This window comes from Meles meles, chromosome 15 (assembly GCF_922984935.1).
Source record: "Meles meles chromosome 15, mMelMel3.1 paternal haplotype, whole genome shotgun sequence".
Classification (NCBI taxonomy): domain Eukaryota; kingdom Metazoa; phylum Chordata; class Mammalia; order Carnivora; family Mustelidae; genus Meles; species Meles meles.
The window spans coordinates 82,604,174-82,626,371 of NC_060080.1; the positions used below are offsets into that span (position 1 = coordinate 82,604,174).

The 22,198-nt window shown below is 43.0% G+C and overlaps 1 protein-coding gene across 1 annotated transcript in view; it reads left to right on the plus strand.

The window, feature by feature from the left end:
• PYGB (glycogen phosphorylase B) overlaps positions 1-22,198 on the plus strand; it is a 58,859-nt gene that overhangs the window by 7,182 nt on the left and 29,479 nt on the right. The window contains exons 2-4 of the mRNA XM_045978851.1: positions 7,628-7,729; positions 18,793-18,871; positions 21,699-21,802. Coding sequence (XP_045834807.1) covers positions 7,628-7,729; positions 18,793-18,871; positions 21,699-21,802 — 285 coding nt within the window. The remainder of the gene's footprint in view (positions 1-7,627; positions 7,730-18,792; positions 18,872-21,698; positions 21,803-22,198) is intronic.

The window sequence follows — 22,198 nt, forward strand, 5'->3', positions numbered from 1 at the left end:
GTGTTACAGTCGTATTGCAAGAAGGGACCATACAGAAAGGGTCAACAGCCCAGCTCAGCTTCTTAGGCGGGTCCCCCCCCCCTCACCGCTGCTATAGAGGGGCTAAAGGGGTCCCTGTCTCTCTCAGGCCAAAGCAGGGGAGTGTCTGGTTTTTCAGCTGGCTCTCCTTGAGTTGGGTGGCCCTGTCCACAGTTGCACAGACAGTGACTGGGGAAGCCGGGAAGGTGGGAGGGGTGGAAAGAGGCTGGGCCAGACCTGGGATGAACCTGGGCCTGCAGCAGCACCAGCAGCAGCAGAGTTTGGTCATGCTGAGGAGCTGGGCCTTCGCAGGTGAGCCGACTACACTTTTTCTTGCGCCAAGCCTGTGCTCTCAGGTGGTTTTGTCCAAAATTGCCACCCTGCTAATTAGGTTCTGTTACTCTCCCTGAAAATCTGGCCTGGCAAGGGGACCAATAGAGCCTGAGTTCAAAGCTTGGTTGTACCTCAAAGTAGACATGGTGTTTCTCAGGGAGGTGAAGGGATCCAGTCCGCACAGCTGGCCAGACTAGGTGCCGAGGTTGGGCCCGAGTGTGCGTGATTCCCCAAAATGTGCACATCTCCTTGGGCCGCACCGCTGGCAAGCCTTCTTCAGTTTGCCTTTACTCTGAACCACCTTAAGGAAGTGGGGAGAACAATTTCAACACATTTGAAGAAACTATAAAAGTTCCTAGAACAAATTACACGGCAACAACAGAAAACATGCCACAGGCCAGAGTGCAGAGCTCCAGCTGGGCAGATCAGCCATGCCCGACATAGAGCCCACTGTCTCCAGTCTTCTCTGAGTGACCAGGGGAGCCCCAAGGTCACTGCTTCTGTTCCCCTTTTATTCACAGGGGAGGCTCCCTGGAACTGTCTGTAGAATTAAATAAACCACTGAGCCATTGACATCTGTGCTCAACTTGGGAGAAAAAAGAAAGACTGGAAGATTTTAAGACTAGACCCAACATTTCATCCCTTACAAAAAGATAGTCAAATTGTTTTCCTAGTGCTAGTTAAAAGTTAGAGACTTTAGGGGCGCCTGGGTGGCTCAGTGGGTTAAAGCCTCTGCCTTCAGCTCAGGTCATGATTCCAGGGTCCTGGGATCGAGCCCCGCATCGGGCTCTCTGCTCCGCGGGGAGCCTGCTTCCTCCTCTCTCTCTGCCTGCCTAGTTGTGGTTTCTCTCTGTCAAATAAATAAAATATTAAAAAAAAAAAGTTAGAGACTTTAGGGGCGCATGGGTGGCTCAGTGGGTTAAAGCCTCTGCCTTCGGCTCAGGTCATGATCTCAGGGTCCTGGGCTCTTTGCTTCACAGGGAGCCTGCTTCCCCCTCTCTCTCTGCCTGCCTCTCTGCCTACTTGTGATCTCTGTCTGTCAAATAAATAAATAAAATCTTTTAAAAAAAAGAGAGAGACTTTAGCAGAAATGGAACTATAACTCAAAAGTACATATTTCTATGGGGCACCTGGGTGGCTCAGCCGGTTAAGCGTCTGGCACTTGATTTTGGCTCAGGTCATGATCTCAGGGTCATGAGATCCAGCCCCCTATGGGACTCTGCACTGGGTGTGGAACCTGCTTGAGATTCTCTCTTTCCCTCACCCTCTACCCCTCCCCCCATTGTGCATTGTGTGAGCGCATGCTCTCCCTATAAATAAATAAAAACACACATTCTAGTTAAAGGCAACATAAAAACGTCTTGATTCATATTCCTGAGCTGCCAACTTGTTATAAATCCTCTTGGGGAGAATCTCTAAAGTAGTTACATGAGGGAGAAGCAAGCCTTCATGTGTACATAGGAAAAGGGCACAACTGTTCTTGAAACCTTCACTCACACTCTTCTCAGACAGCTAGGTTTTGTTGGGCTCCATGTGTTCTCATGGTGGCTGAGCCCCGTCTGGAGGGAGGGGCTGCGCAACGCTATGGAAACCCTGTATGAGAATAACTCAGTTCAAGTGCAGAGTAAATAGCGTCTGGGAAGAAGCAGTGGACCATGAGCAGTGGTGACAGCAGCTGTCCTCAGCGTGGCTGTGGATTCACTCACTGTGCTGCCGAGTTTGTGATGAGAAAAGTCTCAGGAAAGTGAGAAAAGGCTGTCAGAGACGGAACTCGGCATGTTTTTTTTTTTTTTTTAAGATTTTATTTACTTATTTGACAGAGAGAGAGAGAGATCACAAGTAGGCAGAGAGGAAGGAGGAAGCAGGCTCCCCCTGAGCAGAGAGCCCGATGTGGGGCTCGATCCCAGGACGCTGGAATCATGACCTGAGCCGAAGGCAGAGGCTTTAACCCACTGAGCCACCCAGGCGCCCCTTGGCATGATTTTTTTGAACGAATGGGTTCTCTGAATTTGTGGATTTAGCTGGGTATGGAAAGTTTTCTTCAATTATATAAAAAAAAGTTTTTAATATTTTATTCAGGTGCTGTCTTTAGGGACACTAATCACACAGATGTTAGGTATTCTTTGTATTCCATATGGATATTTTCCTCTCCAATCTTTTTCATGCTTGTCCCCCATTTTGTTCACTTTTCCAGCCAGGTTTTTGCTTCCAGCCTTGCTCCTGTTTTGCATTTAGCGGTACCTCCATTTCTGTGGTGATTTTATCTCTTATTTTTCTTTCTGTGTGTGGTGCTGTCCTTTTGTTACCTTATCAGTGTTTCTTGATATCTGGGATTAGTCTGTATTAACGAATTGTATTTGTCCCTTGATAAATGCTGGGTGTTGTTTGCCCTTATTTCCTGTTCTGTTTTCCTGTTTTATTTAATTTCTTTTTTAGTTGTATTATTATTTTTTTCCCATGCAGCCCAAAGGGGCAAGTTTTTCTGTTTTAAATTTCAGGATGTAGATCCTGAGTTCCATCTACCTGAGTGGAGGGAATTCTTCCTGAACTAGCTTTTTGCAACTAGATAATAGGGCAGGGGACTGGAGGGTGTGTGCAGCCTTGGAGCAAACAGCCCTTTCTTGGTCCCCAGATTTATGAGTGTGTACATGTATTTGTGTGTGTCCATATGTGTGAGTGGACATACGCGAGTGAGTGAATTGCATACCGGTTTGAGTGTGCACACTTGTAAGTGCATGCACGTGTGCCCACATGTGACTGTGTACATGAGTGCATGCATCTGTGGGTGTGTGTGAGTGCACAGGTTTGGGAGCGTAAAGTGCTTTATCCATTCCTCCACTTCAGAAAAGCAGAAGCCAGCTGCGGACAATAACCCTTGTCCTCCCCTTGCAGCTGGGTGGTAAAGAGGTATGAGGGCCAGTTTTCTAATTTAGTTCTCCCTGTTCTGACTTCCCATCAATGTGTTTTAAGGAAAAATGGGCAGAAACATTTTTATTCTATCATCTTTACATTGGAAGTATTCTACTTGATGTACATTTATTTTACTGTAATCTTTCAAAGTTTTATACATCATTTGTACTATTTTACATATATATATTTTAAAGATTGATTTATTAGAGCATGTATGTGTTCATGGGGGGGATGGGGCACAAGGGAGAGAATCCTCAAGCAGACTCTCCGTTAAATGCAGAGCCCAACACAGGGCTTGATCCCAGGACCCAGAGATCATGACCTGAGCTGAAATCAAGATTTGGACACTTAACTGACTGAGCTACCCAGGTGCCCCTAATATTTTATACTTTTTGGTAAAAACTTCGAGATAAAATTCAGATACCATGCAGTTCACCCATTTAAAGTAACAATTCAGTTTCAATATAGTCACAGAGTTTCAGTATAGTGACGGAGTTGGGCCATTACCACCAGTCAGTTTTAAGACAGTTTCATTACCCCAGAAAGAAACTCGACAGCTTTTAGCTATCACCCACCCCAAACTCCCTACCTGCTCCTAGTTAGGCAACTCCTAATCTACTTTCTCTTTCTATAGGTTTGTCTATATTTTATAAAGGGAATCATATAATATGTGGTCCTTTGTGACTGGCTTTTTTCATCTAGTGTAATATTTTCTAGGTTCCTTCTTGTTGTAGCGTCTCTTTCTCTCTCTCTCCTTTTTTTTTTTTTCCAAGGATTTTATTTATTTGACAGAGCAAGAGAGCTAGCACAGGCAAGGGAAGTGGCAGGCAGAGTGAGAGGGAGAAGCAGGCTTCCCATGGAGCAGGGAGCCCTACTCAGGGCTCCATCCCTGGACCCTGGGATCATGACCTGAGCTGAAGGCAGACACTTAACCAACTGAGCCACCCAGGCACCCTGTACTTGATTCCTTTTTATGGCTGAATAATATTCTATGATACAAATATACACATTTTATTTACCCATTCACCAATTGATGGACATTTGAGTGGCTTCCATCCTCTACTACATACAAGTTTTTGAGTGGACATAGATTTTCATTTCTTTTAGGTACCTGCATAGAGCTGTTGGACACACGGTACCTCCTTTTAACTTTTTGAGGACCTTCCAGACTGTTTGCAAAGCAGCTACACCATTTTAGAACGCACCTTCCATACCCCACATATGAGGACTCTGATTTTTTCAAACTCTAGCTAACATTTGTTATCATCTGATAACTTTTTGATTGCAGCCGTCCTATAGAGGATGTGAATTGATGTCTCATTGTGTTTTTTATTTGCATTTCCCTGATGATTGCTGATGTTGGGCATCTTTTCATGTTCTCGTTGGCACTGGGTATTTTCTTTACAGAAACATCTGTTCAGATCCTTTGCTTAAAAAACCATTGGGTTGTCTTTTTATTATTGTATATATTCTAGATATAAATCTCTTGTCAGTTATATGATTTGCAGATATTTTCTCCCATTCTGTTTCTTCCCATCCTTTTTACTTTCTTCATGTTATCAGAAGTTTTTAATTTTGATGAAGTCTAATTTTTCTGTTTTTCTTACTTGTGCTTTCAGTGTTATACAAAAGAAACCATTGCCTGTTCCAAGGTCATGAAGATTTACTTCTGTGTTTTCTTCTCCAAGTTGTATGATTGTATAAATCTTTGATCTGCTTTGAATTAATGTTCATATATGGTGTGAGGTAGGGGTCTAACTTTGTTCTTTTGCATGTGGATATTCAGTTGCCCAGAACCATTTGTTAAAGAGATTATTCCTCTGACTGAATTATCAGGGCATGATTGTTGAGAATCAGTTGACCATAAATGTGAGGGTTGATTTCTGGCCTCTATTCCATTGCCCTGTGTGTCCATGCTTATGCCAGTACCACACAATCTTGTTGACTATAGTTTTGTAATAAGGTTTGAGATTAGGAAGTATAAGTCCTCCAATTTTGTCCTTCCTTTTCAAGATTGTTTTGACTATTCCAGATCCCTTCCATTTCCATCAATCCACCTAATCCACCTCATGAATTAGTTTATCAATATGCAAGGAAGCTAGCTAGAATTCTGACAGGGATTATATTGAATCTGTAGATCCATTTCGGAAGTATTGCCATCTTATCAATGTTAAGCCTTCCAATCCATTGACATGGGATGTCTCCATTTTCCTAGTTCCCCTGCCTGTGTATTTTGCAAATTGGGAGCCCGTTTCTACCTTGGCACAACCTCTGAGGCTCCTTCTTGGTTCTAAGGAGAATTGTCTAAAAACTGCTGCATGAAAGCGTGAAGTAATGGTATGAACGCACCTGTAAAAAATCAGAGGACGACACTGCTGAAACTGAAACCCTGGAGTTTTCTCAAAAGGCTTCTGGTCAGCTGCTGGTCAGAATTCTAAATGGGGTATAAAGAAATACAGTTTAAGAGTGTCACTGCATGGAATATGGGTCCCAAAGTGGCTCAGGCTGGTCGCCCTGTACAGGCAGGACATCCCAGTTAAACCCTGGCCCGACAAAGCCTGCCAATGATGATCTGTGGAAAGTGAATTCTCTCGCTGCATTCTGCAGCCAGCTGATTTTTTAAAAATTGTCTTTTGAACATTTTAACCTGCAGGAAAGATAAAATTGTAGTACAGTCCATACTTCCCCATGGATTCACACCTGAATCCGAGATACATACACTCATCATTGTGCATGTGCACTCACAGACACACCGCTTTCCAAAGCCTGGTTTTGCTTTGTAAATTTTTATTTAGGAGCAGCATTCGATTTGCAGAGGGTCACAAAGATAGTGCGGAGTGCTGTGTGGTGCTCTCTTTCTGCATGACCATAGCACCAGTATCAAAATGAGCTGGCACTGGCTCACAACCTTCTTCAGATTTTTACCACTTTTTCCTCTAATATTATCTCTGTCCCTGATCACATCCAGGGTCCTCTGGTTATTAAGTCTCCTTAATCTCCTCCTACCTGTGAGGGTTATTGGTCTGTCCTTGTCTTTCATGCCCTTGGCAAATTAGTGAATGCTAGCCAGGCAGTTCACAGAATGACCCCTAGTTGGGGGCCTGTCCAGGGCTCTCTCCTGATTAGTCTTGGTTGGGGGCTTGGAAGGAATACCGCAGGGTACCTTCTTATCACAGCATATCACCATGACCTGGTCCTGAGGCTGTCACCCCTGTCACCTGAGAAAGGGTACACAGCCAGTTCCCTTCCCTAGAAGTTAACAGTTTCCCCTCCTAGACTGTTGAGTAGCTGGGAGTCACCCCAATCCAGCCTGCCCTCAGGGAAAGGGATTGGGCACAACCTACTGGAGGGATAGATAACAGAATTTTTGGACATTTGTTGAAACCACCATTGTAATTAATAAATATTTTGGGGGCGATGTTGGAGGCTGACAGATACCCCATTAGTCTGTAAAGCTGTGTCCGCTGGTTTCAGTGTTCATGGTGGCTCTTGTCTGTGACAGTTACACTGTGCTGTACTCATGGTGATTTTCTGTCCCACTCGTTCCACCTGTGTGCATTCATTGGAATTCTTCTGTAAGCAATATTTCTCCCTTCTTCCCCATTTATTTTCCCAGGCTTTCCTTTTGATGGCAGGAAGCAGCATGGAGTCCCGTGTAAGAGCAAGACTCTTGAGGGCCAGAGTGTGGCTCATTCACTGCCGCCCCATGGCCCACTGGATGGATGGTTGTGAGGAATAATTTGTACCTTGCGTGGGAAGGGCTCAGAACCCCACTTAGCTCCCAGCGAGGGGTTGGTCCTTCTCCTTGTTTACACAGACTGTTGCATATCCCAGTCCCCCAGAGTCAGGCAGCAGACACTGTCCAGACGTGTGCCCAGTGGAAAGGGATGTGTCCATCCATCCATCCTGTTGTGTTGACTGGGTGTACTTATCGTGGGTGTCAGAAGCTGTTAACACTTGGAAGTATCCCCTGTCACAGGGTTGTTTTCTCCTATGTTAGAGAGGTGAGGAGGTCATTTACTCAAGGGCGTGTGGTGGGGAAGAGGCCAAGGTAAGTTCAGACCTGGCTTTGTCCATCCTGGGGGCCTTGTTCCCCAGCACTGCCCTGCCCTCCCTCCTGTAACGCCAGCTTACATCCAGCAGGGCAGTGAGCAGAGGCTCTGTAGTCAAAGGGTCCTGAGTCCTGCCCTTGGAAAGCCGAGGTTAGCCAATGCTTTGCACAGGGAGTGAGCCCATCTGGGCACTGTGTGGGTAGCCCAAATGAAAGACCTAAGTAGGTACTCTTATGAATTTGCTCATCACCCTAATCTTCATCATGTGTGGGGTTGGAATGCAAAATCTGAGATGCTTTCTTTTGCCTCCTCAGCGCATCTATTACCTTTCCCTGGAATTCTACATGGGCCGCACACTGCAGAACACAATGGTGAACCTGGGCCTTCAGAATGCTTGCGATGAAGCCATTTATCAGGTACGGGACCCTAGGGCCCGGCTGCTGGGTAGCCTCTCACGGCACACTAAGTTTTAATCCAGGCCTTGCAGAGGTGAGCACTGACGTTGACATTTTCTCCATCTGGGGCTAGGAGTGACGTAAGGCACAGCCTATCCTACACAGGGCAGAATGGCTCAGTGGGTGGCACTCCTCAAGGGGAAAACAGAAGGATTGGAGGGGAGGCTAATGCCTGAGCCTGTGAGCACAAGGTTGCATTGTGATGCTAAGGTTTCAAGGCTGCTAAAAGCCATTGCACTCCTCATTCCCACCCCAGGGGCACAGTGACCGCAGGGCAGAAGTGGGTGGTTCTGTCCCATTTTTTGTCACTTTACTGAACTAGTAACCCACCTCCCGTCCCCTCTCCCACCCCAGGCAACCTGTTGTGTTCATCTTGCCCTCTAGGTATAAAATTGCCCTTTCTCCCCAGTCAGAATAAAAACTGCCTTTGCTTAAGGGTTCTGTCATTAACAGTTGTACACTTGGATGCTGATTCTCTCCACAGTTCATCTGTGGCTTTAGAGCAGAACTGAAATCCATCACGTCTGTTTTCTGTCTCCGTACGTACCCCCCTTCCCTGGATACCACCTTCCTCCTCCACTGGACACTCAATACATCGTTCTTAGGGTATGAACGTGCAGCAGTTCCTCCCTCCTGCATGAATGTAGCAGGGTCCTCACCAGAGCCTTCCCTCCCCTAGCACCCTTGCTTTTGTTCAGTTTTGGTGTGGGAGGCGCTCTGGAGGCGCCACTGGTAGCAACGTGGTAGGGACCTCACATGGGTCTCAGCAGCCTCACATTTCTGGGGCTCCCATCTCTCCTTCCACAACTTAGTGGAGAGGAGTCGCTGGGGCAGGTAGTTTCCGTTGGCAAAGTAAAAATTTGGAAAAAAAAAAAATGTGACTCCCCAAAATGGGAATCAATCCTCAATCAATCAATCAATCCTTGTCTAAAAAGAGACTGAAAGGGAAGACAGTGGTGGAGTAGGGGGACCCTAGGCTCACCTTGTTCCATGAACACCTAAATATCCCAGAAATCAATCTGGAGACTGACAGAACAAGCTCTACAACTAAAGAGAAAAGAAGCTACATCAGAGAAGGTCGGAAGTATGGAGACATGAACGGTTTGGGAGAGAAACCGATCACAGCCACGGTGGTTGGGAGGGAGCCATGATTGCAGAGAACGGCAAGAGTCAGACTAGCACAGAAATGAGCACGCAGGGAAGACGAATCCCCATAGCAACTGATGTGGAAAGTGAGAGGGGCTGAATTTCATGACTTCTTGCAACCGGTGGGGCTTACTTAAAGGCTGGGGTTTTAAAGATCAGTGGGCTTGGCTGGGATAGTGGGCATTGCACTGCTATTAGAGAAAAGACAGGCAAACAGCCCGCAGACACACCATGGAAACAGCTACCTGAAGAGCACCTGGAACACAGAGTGGGGAGGTTATTTGCTTATCTCAGAGCATGTTACAGAGTGGCAGCATTCAGAGAGACCCCTCTGAGAACAAAGGAACTGACAGGCACCATTTCTCTCCCATACCCCTCAGCATATGCACAGGGCCACCTGGGGGAACTGGCAAAGTGCCAGAACTCACCAGGTCACTTGCTTATACCAGGTCTCACCCCCCACCCCCTGGTGGAATTGCTTCTCCCAGTCATGCTTGTCTCAGTCCCAGAGTGGTGATCCCTTCCACCAGAAGACTGGACCAAACCCCTGCTCACACTGTGTCTCCTGTTGTGGGAGTTTTGGGGGCTTCGTTTCAGCAGTGGTGGAGACAGGTATCATTTCACAAGCAGACCAGAGCATACCTAAGTCAAAACTTGCACATTTGGGCCAGGGACTAAACACTGCCCACAACAAAGAGAGTGACTGCAGATGACTGGCTTGAAGAACAAAGTGGCCAGGACACAATAGAAGAGTGCACAGAGCACACATTGGAGACACTCCCTGAAATGCCAGGTCCCAGGCAACATGGGACACTGCACTACAGAACACTATAGAACCTCGTCTTCCTAAGCCATTACCTCAAGAATAGGAGATACAGCTGACTTTCCTAACACAGAGAAACAGGCATAGAAACTTAGACAAAATGAGAAGACAGAAATTTATTCTAAATGACAGAACAAGATAAGGCCACAGTCAGACGTCTAAGCAAGACCCATAAAAATAACATGCCTGATAGAGAATTTTACTTGTTTGTTGGTTTATTTATTTATTTATTTATTCCTGATAGAGAGGAGTAAAGAATTGGTCCAAACAATCATCAGCTTAATATAGACATATATGCAGAAAATGTTATATAAAAACCTGATAGGGGGAGCCTGGGTGGCTCAGTCAGTTAAGCATCTGCCTCTGGCTTAGGTCCCAATCCCAGGGTCCTGGGATCAACCTGCATTGGGCTCCGTGCTCAGCGAGGAGTCTGCTTCTCCCTCTCCAGCTCCCCCCTGCTTATGCTCGCTCTCTCTTTGTCAAATAAATAAATAAAATCTTAAAAAAAAAGCTAATAGTAACCACAAATTAAAACCACTAACAAATACGCAAAGAATAGAGAGAAATCCAAATATATCACTAAGAAAAACAGCAAACCATGAAAAAAAGAAAAGAAGGAAAAACTTCAGAAACAACCACAAAATAAGTAATAAAATAGCAATAAATACATATCTATCAATAATCTCTTTGAACGTAAATGGACTAAATGTTCCAATCAGAAGACATAGGGCAAGGGCACCTGGCTGGCTCAGTCAGAAGAACGTGCACCTCTTCACCTCGGGGTTGTGAGTTCGAGCCCCATGTGGAGTGTAGACGTTATTTACTTAAATAAACTTTTAAAAAAAGACATGGGGTATCAGAATGAATAAAAGAAGTAAGACCCATCTATATGCTGTCTACAAGAGACTCATTTTAAACCTAAAGACACCTGCAGATTGAAAGCAAGGGAATGGAGAAATATTTATTAAGCAAATGGATATCAAAAGAAAGCTGGAGATGCAATACTTCTATCAGAAAAAATAGATTTCAAAACAAAGACTGTAATAAGAGACAGAGAAAGACACTATACAATAATAAAGGGGACAATCCAACAGGAAGACAAAACCATTGTAAATATTTATGTACCCAACACAGGAGCACCCAAATACATAAACAGTTATAATGATAATACAATAATAGGAGGGACCATAACACCCCTCTTACTGATGGATAGATCATCCAAACAAAAATTCAATGAGGAAACCATGGCTTTTTTAAAAAAAAGATTTTATTTATTTATTGGTGAGAGAGAGCAGAGCAAAAAATAGAGCACGAGGGGGGAGGAGGGGCAGAGGGAGAAGGAGAAGTAGGCTCCCTGCTGAGCAGGGAGCCCAATGTGGGGCTCAATCCCAGGTCCCTGAGATCACAACCTAAGCTGAAGGCAGACGCTTAACTTACTGAGCCACCCAGGCACTCAAAACTGTGGCTTTGAATGACACATTGGACCAGGTAGATTTAACAGATGTATAGAATATTCCATCCTAAAAACAGCAGAATACATGTTCTTTTCAGGTGCACATGGAACACTTTCCAGAATAGATCACATATTCATTAGGCCACAAAGCAAGTCTCAACAAATTCAGAGGCATTGAAGTCACACCATGCATCTTTTCTGACCACGACACTACCTCAAGAAACAAGAAAAATCTCAAAACAACCTAACCTTGCACATAAAGCAGCTAGAAAAAGAACAAATAAAACCCCAAAGCAGCAGAAGGAAGGAAATAATAAAGATGAGGGCAGAAATAAATGATACAGAAACCATAAAATTTTTAAAAGTAGAGCAGATAAGTGAAAGTAGGAGCTCATTCTTTAAAAACTTCAACAAAATTGATAAACCTCTAGCCAGACTCATCAAGAAACAAAGAGAAAGGACTCAAATAAAATTACAAATGAAAGAGGAGAAATAACAACTGACACCACAGAAATACAAATAACTATAAGAGAATATTATGAAAAACTGTATGCCAACAAATTGGACAGCCCAGAGGAAATGGATAAATTCCTGGAAACATATAACGCACCAAAAGTGAAGCAGGAAGAAATAGAAAACTTGATTTCTTTAGAAATCAAGTCAGTAATCAGGGGCGCCTGGGTGGCTCAGTTGTTAAGTGTCTGCCTTTGCCTCATGTCATGATCCCAGGGTCCTGGGATTGAGATACGCATTGGGCTCCCTGCTTCGTGGGAAGCCTGCTTCTCCCTCTCCCTCCCTATTACCTCTCTTGCTGTGTCTCTCTCTGTCAAAAAAAAATAAAAAATAAAAAATAAAATTTAATTAATTAAAACCTTTAAAAAAAAAAAAAGGAAATCAAATCAGTAATCAAAAAACTTCCAACAAGCCTAAGTCTAGGACCAGACAGCTTCACAAGTGAATTCTACCCACAAGTGAATTCTTAAAGAAGGCGTAATACCCATTCTTCTCAAACTATTCTAAAAAATAGAAAAGGAAGGAAAACTTAAAAATTTATTCTATGAGGCCAACATTACCCTGATTCCAAAACCAGATATGTACATTTTTTTCTTAAAAGTGATACTTAACTCACTTCAAGCTTTTTTATTAATCTTGTATTTGAAAGGTTTTCCTGATGATCAAATCTTTAGTGTCTCTAGGTACACAATTGCTGGGCCCTTATAGTTGTAAGATGGGGTGCCAGATTTTTTGAGTGAGAACCAAATGATGATGTGGGGCTTAGGTGGGCCCGCTCCCCCAGGCTCCTGAACTTATAATGTAGTGTGAAAAGTGAAACATGCCACTACTCTGTTGTACAGAGCTGGAAAGTAGTTCTGGGAGCAGGTTACACTAAAAACTGGAACTTGAATAGACATACCTCCCTCCTGACTGAGCCATCACGGGTGTATTTAAATATTTTCTTTAATCATAGAAAATTGTAATTATGTACAGAGATGGAGTGACTGCTGTGATGAACTCCTTCAATATACCCATCATCGGCCTCCACCTATCTTCAAGCCTCACTCATGACTTCTCTTGTTTCCCCTCACACCCCTACTACTCCCAGATTAGTTAAGCTAATATTAAACAGCATATTTCACTTGTTGCTATTTCAACAAGTATCTCAAAAGATAGGGTCATACCATTATGACCCCTAAGATATTGACAATAATTTTTAGGCAGTTGACAAACTTGTTGATTGCCTTATAATTTTTTAACAATGTATTCAGAAAATTATTTGCATTTGGTTGATATGTCTCCTAGGTCTCTCTTAATCTATAAACTTCTCCACTGATTTAGTGTTCGGCCTTGCAGTTTATTTGCTGAAACTGAGTTTGTCCTATAGAGTGTCTCTATTTGAGTGATGGTGTCCCTAGCTGGTATTTTTTTAAATTTTATTTATTGATTTGAGAGAGAGAGAGATCACAAACAAGGGGGAGGGATAGAGAGAGAAGCAGACTTCCCACTGAGCAGGGATCCTGACGTGGGACTCGATCCCAGGACCCTGGTATCATGACCTGATCTGAAAGCAGACCACTTAACCAACTGAGACGCCAGACACCACCAGCTGGTATTTAACCTCCCACCTTGTCCCAAGGATTTTGCTCTCACCAATTGTACTCAACATCATACTGATGATTTTAGCTGGGGTATTTAGACAAGAAAATGAAATAATAAGCATCCAGATTGGAGAGTAAGAAGGAAAGCTATCTCTATGTTCAGCGGACATGATCTAGAAAATCCTTTGGAAACCAATAAAAATATATTAGTACAAATGAGTGAGTATAGCAACATTGCAGGATATAAGATCAGTGTACAGAAATCAACTGCATTTTTATATACCTGCACTGAACTGTCCAAAAATGAAATTAAGAAAGCAGTGCTACTTAAAATAGCATCAAAAAGAATACAATTCTTAGGAATTAATTTCCAAAAGAGATGTAGACTTACATTCTGAAAATTGTAAAACATCGTTGAAAGAAATTAAAGGAGACCTAAAAATGAAATGACATTACAGGTCCATTTATGTCTTAGAAGACTTAACCTTAAGATGGCAGTATTCCCCAGATCCATCTACAGACTTACTGCAATTCTCACTAAAATTCCAGTTGTCTTCTTTGCAGAGATTGGCAAACTGATCCTAAAATCCAGATGAAATGCAACAGACCAGAAATCATTAAAACATATTTGAAAAAGAAGAACAAAGTTGAAGGACTCACTCTTCCCAATTTCAAAACTCACTGTGAAGCTTTAGTCGTCAGACGGAGTGGTACTAGCATAGGAATAAACCTATAGAACAATGGAATAGAATTGAGAGTCCAGAAATAAACCCTCACATTTATAGCCCGTTGATTTTTTCCTCCAGCTTTTCAATATTATGGTAAAATAAACACAACAGAAACTGTATTCATATTGTACCATACTCACCACTATCCATCTCTAGAACCCTTTCTATCTTGCAAAGCTGAGCCTCTATCTTTATTAAACACTAACTCCCAATTCTCCCTTCCCTCAAGCCCCTGACAGCTACCATTCTACTTTCCATCTCTATACATTTGATATTCTAGGTACCTCATATAAGTGAACTCATGCAATGTTGTCTTTTTGTGGCTGACTGGCTTAATACTAATACCTTCAAGGTTCATTCATGTTGTAGCATATGTCAAAATCTCCTTCCTTTTTAAGGTTCTGTGAATAATATTCCACTGTATGTATATACCATACTGTGTTTATCCATTCATCTGTCTATAGGCGCTTCGATTGCTTCTGCGTTTTAGCTCTTGTGAATAATACTTTCATGAATGTGAGTGTATAAATATCTCTTCAAGACCCTGCTTTCAGGGGCATCTGGGTGGCTCAGGTAATGATTCTGGAATCCTGGGATTGAGCCCAACATCTGGCTCCCTGCTCTGCATGGAATCTGCTTCTCCTTCTGCCCTTCACCCTACTCGTGCTCTCTTACCCCACTTCTGCTCTCTGGATCTCGCTCTCATTCTCTGGAATAAATAAAATCTTAAAAAAACAAAAAACAAAAAACCTGCTTTCAGTTCTTTTTGGTCTATACCAAGAAGTGGAATTGCTTGATCATATGGTAATTCTGTATTTAACTTCTTGAGGAAACATCATATTGTTTTCCACAGTGGTAACAGCATTTTAATTTCCCACCAGTAGTGCACAAGAATTCCAATTTCTCTACATCCTCATCAACACTTGTTCTTTTTCTTTCTTTTTTAAAGTAGCCATTCTGTTGTAGGGGAGATAGTATCTCATTGTGGTTTTAATTAACATTATTACTGATGAGTGATGTTAAGCATCTTTTTATGTGCTTATTGGCCATCTAAATATCTTCTTGGAGAAATGTGTGTTCAAATCCTTTGCCCATTTCTCAATCAAGCTCTTTGTTTTTGTTGCTGTTGTTGAGTTTTAGGAGTTCTCCATTCTGGATATTAATCCCTTACCAGATATATGATTTGCTAGTACTTTTCCCTGGGTTACCTTGTCACTTTGTTGATAGTGACCTTTGATGTGGAAAAGTTTTCAATTTTCTTGAAGCCCAGTTTTTTTTCTTTCGTCACCTGTGCTTTTGGTGGCCTGTGTAGTCAATTGCTTTTCTCCTTTTTGAAGTAAAGGATGCCAAAACAACTCAGTAGAGAAAAAATAGTGTTTTTGATAAATGATGCTAGAACAGTTGGATGTCCACATGCAAATAAGTGAAGTTGGATTCCTATCTCACACTACATTTAAAAATTAAGTCAAAATGGGTGAGAGACCTACAGATAAGAGCTAAAACCATAAAACTCTTAGAAGAATATATATGAGTAATTCTTCATGATTTGGTAATAGATTCTTAGAAATAGGGTGCCTGGGTGGCTCAGTGGGTTAAAGCCTCTGCCTTCGGCTCGGGTCATGATCCCAGGGTCCTGGGATCGGGCCCCGCGTCGGGCTCTCTGCTGGGCGGGGAGCCTGCTTCCTTCTCTCTCTCTGCCTGCCTCTCTGCCTACTTGTGATCTCTGTCTGTCAAATAAGTAAATAAAACCTTAAAAAAAAGAAATTACATAAAAGCATAAGCAATAAATGGAAAAATAGTTAAACTGGACAAGAGTAAAAAAATTTGGGACATTCAAGTATATTATGAAAAGGTGAAAAGACAAAATAGGAGAAAATATTTGTAAATCATAAATCTAATCAGTGTCTGGTGTCCAGAGTGTACAGACAGCCTAATTTAAACATGGGCAAAGCACTGGAATCAGCATTTTCCCAAAGAAAGTATGAAAATGGTCAAAAAGCATGTGAAAATGTACTCGGCATCATTAGTTATCTGGGAATGCAAATCAAAACCATGAGCTACTGCTTCACACCCACTTGAGTGGCTATAATTGTAAAGACAGAGAACAAGTGTTGGCTAGGATGCAGAGAAATTGGAACCCTCATACACTTCTGGGAGAAGTAAAGTGGTGGGACCCACTTTGAAAAATAGTTTGGCAGTTACTCAAAAAGTTAAGCATAGAATTATATAAACCAGCAATTTCACTCCAAGGTTTATTTCTAGGAAAAATGAAAACATATGTCCACACATAAAATTGTACATGAGGGGCGCCTGGGTGGCTCAGTGGATTAAGCCGCTGCCTTCGGCTCAGGTCATGATCTCAGGGTCCTGGGATCGAGCCCCGCATCGGGCTCTCTGCTCTGCAGGGAGACTGCTTCCTCCTCTCTCTCTGCCTGCCTCTCTGCCTACTTGTGATCTCTCTCTCTGTCAAATAAATAAATAAAATCTTAAAAAAAAAAAAATTGTACATGAATGTTCATAGCAACATTATTTTTGATAGCCCCAAAGTGGAACAAGCCTAAATAACCCCTCAGCTGATAAACAGATAAACAAAATGTAGACTAGTCCTACAACAGAAAGCTATGCAGTGATAAACAGTACTGATATGTGCTCCAACATGGATCAACCCTGAGAACATTATTCTAATTGAAAGAAGCAGGTTACAAAAGGCCAAATGTTTGTATGTGTTTCCATTTATATGAAATGATGAGAATAGGCAGATCTGTAGTGACAGAAATTAAGAAAAGTAATTGCCAAGATCTGAGGGAATACGGAAAGTGGGAGAGTATGGGGTTTGTTTTTGGGACAGGGAAGTACTAGAATTAGTGGTGGTTGCACAACTTTGTTAGTATGTTAAAACCATTGAATTGTTTGCTTTAAAGGGTGGATTTTATATGGGATGTGAATTATATCTCATTAAATAAAAAAACAGGTTAAGGGTGCTCTATCGTGCTTATTTCTGTCTTCGGTTGAGAAGCCCACTTTTGCGAGATTTTAGACTTGTTGTCAGTTAGCTCTTCTTTTGTGCCTCTTTTGAATAGTCTCAAACTCATGGCAAAATTTGCCTTACTAGGCTGAGGTGTACCTACAACATTCAAGGTAAAAACATAAGAGAACAAAACATCTTGCCTCCCACATCGGCTCTTAGCTCGCCTTTATGTAGTGTAGTGGTCTTTGACTTTAGCAAATGTTTCACGAGTAAGAGGTTCCATAGTCAGATAAATTTGGAAAATGTAGTTAAACGTGTTTCTTAACTTGGAGCCGGTGTGTACTACTGGGTAAATCCTGTCTCCCCCACATACCCAAAATATTTTTGGTGGAACACGCTCCTTGAAATTGCTATGGGAGTTCAGTCAATATTTTGAAATCTTACTCTGAATCAGATTACTGTTTGTGTTAGTACCATTCAATTTATTTAATAGACACTAAACCATCTCTTTATGACTTTGATGTTTTTATTTTTCCACAAGTTTGCTTTCACCCTTTGTAATTTATCGGATTCTCGAAGTGTGGTCTGGAGACCTCTGGGGACTCTGAGACCTTTTCAGGTGGTCCACTAGGTCAGAACTGTTTATTTTTGTTCTATCGTGACTATGTGGTGAAGCTTTCCAGAGGCTGTATGACGTGTAATATCTCAACAGATTGAATGCTAAGCAGAAAATTTATTAAAGAGATTTGTAAAAATGTAAAACACTGCTATTCTTCTTAGTATATTTATTTATTTTAAAAACTGTCATTACAAAAAAAAAAACCCCTGTCATTACATTGTGTTATGTTAATATTAATGGGATTATTAGTTTAAAATGAATTCATATATACTTAAAAATATTAATCTGTTTTAAGTTTCTAACTTGATATAGATATAATTCCATTAAAGAATAGCTCTTGAAGTCCTCCAGAAGCCAAAAAGTTTAAAACATACTCATCAAGATAATTAATGTGAGCCATTTGTGAAGTTTAACACACTAAAGCCAGATTGATGGAACACTTATCCATCCAAACCATTGTGGGATGGTTTCAAGTCAGGTGAAGAAGTTGGGGCTTTGTTTCTTTTGTTCCGATTTTCAACATTCCATATACCTGCTTCAGAAGATTGCTTGAATGCAGTTGGGATGCCCTGGGAGAGGTGCTTTACTTTAAAAAGCTGTTGCATAGGAGTTCCAGAGAAGATGGCAGAGCAGAAGGACCATAAGCTCACCTCATCCACAGACACACTTAGATGACTCCCACGTCAGTGTAAATAACCCAGAAACTGACCTGAAGCCTGGCAGAACAGATTCTCCACAGCTAAATGTAGAGAAGAGGACACTTCGGGGAGGCAGATAATAAATATAGCTAGTTAAATAATTAGTAAATAAATAAATAAGTCACATAAATATCATGAGACCATACAAAACTAGAGAATTACTGAAGCCACTGGTTTCATTTTTAGGATACATGTTACAATCTGTTCACTGTACATAGGTTAATAACCTGGCAATATTTATCTTTGACTGTTAAATCATGCTCCCTTTTGATTATTAATTCTTATGTAGTTTGGCAGCTTTTAAAATGCCTGGAAACTTTCATTTTCATGCTTTGATTAAGTGCCTGATTTTAATAATTAGATTTTCAAGTCTAAAAGAAAGCAGACTCTGAGCTTTGACTGATACAAACTGACAAGATTTACTATCTTTTCACCTGTTTCTTGAGGAAGATATTAAGTGATATTGAAATGTTGGCTGTTTTTTTTTTCATAGCTGGGGTTGGACTTGGAAGAACTGGAGGAAATAGAAGAGGACGCTGGCCTTGGGAATGGTGGCCTGGGGAGGCTGGCAGGTAACCCCGCCCTCTGGCGAGGCATGGCCTCTCCTGATACGGTCCCTGGTCGCTAATCACATGCTGAGGCTGAGGTCAGCTGTGCTCCCAACAGCAGTTTGTTGGGGTAAATTGGCCCCTCTGAGTGGGTGGGAGAATGTGTCATCCAAGTGGAATAAAATGCAAAATATGTTTTCCTTCACACAAGGATACTTCCCGATGATCATGAAGACGGACGGGGCTTGCCAGTGTTGGGTAGCTGGCCCTGGGGGGTGGTTTCCAAGGTACTGATCACATTCTACAACTGGTAATTAGGAGAAAGACGGATAGACACACGCATGCACACAGGCACACACATATACACATGCACACGAGTGAACATGCACATATATGCATGCACACATCTGTACACACACAAACACAGGTACAGGCACACACACATGTGCATGTACGCACACACGATTGATGAATGCAGCCCTGCTAGCAAGCTGTTCCTGCTTTACTGTAGTAAACATATTGCCCCAGAGTAGCAGAGTCATTCCTTTTGGGATATTGCTCCCTTGGGTCATTATGTTGGAGAGCATATCCAGTTTTGTTTTGTTTTTCCTGTTTGAGTTATTTTTGCTAGCCTTTTAGGGCAAAGGGAGCGGAGTGAAGGACTTAGAAGTGGAACGCTGCCTAGTGGTCTCAGTTGGAAGAACATGTGGCTCTTGATCTCAGGGTCGTGAGTTCAAGCCCCACATTAGGTATAGAGATTACTAAACGAACAAATAAATAAATAGACTTAAAAAAAAACCAAGAACTTAGAGGTGGAAATCACTGTCACAGTGAAATTTGATTTTGCTGTGTGCTTCAAGGCTCTTGGGCACAGTGTTTCTGGAAGAGAAATAGGCCAAGTTTTATGTTTATGTTCCCTTGTGTGGGGGCCACGGGAGGGTGGGCTCAGACCCCTGCTATGTTGTATTACTGCTCCTTCTGAGAGTTGTCATTTTGTAAAGGGATCAAACCCCCTCAGATTTATGTGAGTATGTGTATGTGTTTATGTTTTCAAATCTTAAGTTAAATTCTGGTGGGTAATGGGGAGGGCACGTTTTGCATGGAGCACTGGTTGTTGTGCAAAAAGAATGAATACTGTTACACTGAAAAAATAAATAAAATGAAAAAAAAAAAAGTAGCATATATTTCTCTCAAGTGAAATAACACCTGGATCTGTGTAATGGAACAGCTGGCAGGGCCTGCCCTACCTCCACCTCTTCATGGGAAAGGTCTCAAGGTCCCCTGCATCTGCTCTCAAATGCAGGGCTTTTTTGTAACTTATGTGATCATTCCAGACAGGAAGCTGAACCTTACTTCCCCCACACATGGAATCAGGGTGCCCCCTCCTGAGGGAGCCCCACTGTGCTGCAAGGTTGGGACATCAGTCCCCTGCAGCCCCCTGCACCCTCAACAGCTTTCTCCCGGTCAGTAAAACAGCACCCGTTTCACCAAGCTCAAGGAAGGCTGCAGACCACTTGGTCTCCTTCACAGCCCAGGACAGCTGCCTAAGCTCCCCTCCGACCCCAAGGCTGGTGACTGTCAGCCAGGACAGGCCCATCCCTGGCCTTCCACCATCTGTTCCCTTCAGGGGTTCAGGCGTCTATAGGCCTTCCACAGTCTGGTTCCTATTTAGACTGCCTAGTCAGTTTCCTGCTCCTTCTGCAGCACCACTGGCCTTGCCCATGGACTGGTGTGACCTCCTCTGGGACTCCTCTCACCCGTGTAGATGTGGGTAGTCACCAGCCCCTCGTAACTTGATACGTCCTGTGTTCCTTCTGCGAGAATGATTTCTTCAGAACAGGAACCCAGGTCTTAACATTTGTGGATACTGTTGTTGCTTCCCCTTAGTACAGGGTCTGATAACGGGTCTGGGCGTATTTGTTCAGTTCAGCAAGTGTTTTATTTGCTTGTTTCTTATGGACTTTTTTTTTCTTTGTAATCTGGAAGTTTAATAAGGCTGCTTTCTGGATCTTTACTTAAAACATTGTTTTTGTTGGGATGCCTGGATGGCTCAGTCAGTTAAGTGTCTGACTCTTGATTTTGGCTCAGGTCATGATGTCAGGGTCATAGGATCAAGCCCTGCGTCGGGCTCCATGCTCAGCATGTAGTCTGCTTAATACTGTCATTCCCTTTCCCTTCCCCACCCCCGGCTCTCTCTCACTTTATCAAATAAATAAATGAATCTTTAAAACATTGGTGTTTTTTTGTTTTTTTTTTCCCCCCTAAGATATTTTGATTGGAACAAAGGCTCCTTATTTCAGCTTGCTGCTCCAGCCACCTTCCTGGAGGTCTTGGGGAATTTGGGCTCTTAGGTGTTTGAGGTGTTTGAGTGCTTAGATGTCCATCCATTCCCAGCCCCATCCCTGTGCCTTCCTCACTATTTTGTGGTGTTACTGTCCAAAATATATGGATTTTAAGTGGAATGTGTAGGGGTGTTGCACCCTCCAGCCTGCATGAGGCTCTCTACGACAAAACTAGCAGTGAGGGGACTGTGCACTCAGAGGCATGCCAAGTTAGATGGGCTCTCTGTGGGGTGCCTTACTTCTGTCCTTGCCACCTCCCCTCACCCTCACGCTGAACAGCCTCTTGGCCTGGTTCCCCGGCTCTCAAACTGGAGGGAGGGGAGAGGGCTGTTTTCCTTTCATGAAATCTGAAGCTGATAGGTCAGCCTTTAATTGCCATCTGGCACCCAGAGGCTGGCGTCCCAGGACCTACTTAATTAACATGGGTGTCTAGGCTTTGCTTCCAGTGGGCCTTGAAGCTGCTTGATTGTCTTTGATCCCAAGAAGTGCTTTGTGTTTGGAATTTTCAGCCTGCTTCCTTGACTCCATGGCCACGTTGGGCCTAGCAGCATATGGCTATGGAATCCGCTATGAGTTTGGGATCTTCAACCAGAAGATTGTCAATGGCTGGCAGGTGAGTGAGACTCCATTTCTTCACTTGTTTCCAGCTCTCATGTACACAAGAAAACAAACAGGCACTTTCAGTCCAGCCTTTTATGTGTTGAACTCCTTTCTGGAGAGATCGTCTGCTAGTCCTGGCCGAAGCAGAGGTGGGACAGGTCTATCCTGTGAGCTCCATTCTTCCCTTAGAGTTCTCTGTGGGCTGCCAGAGGCTGATCTTCTTTGTGAGCTCATCGCACACAACTTCTTTTTTGTGAGCCTGCGAGGCCTGTTGGAGTGGGACCTGGCGCCCAACTGGTCCTATAGGAGCACCAGGGGTTGAGGACATCACATGCTGTATGCTAGGTCCCTGTTGTACCTCATTGTGGAGCAAAGGTGACTCTCTCTGGTTCACCCTCAGTGGGACAAT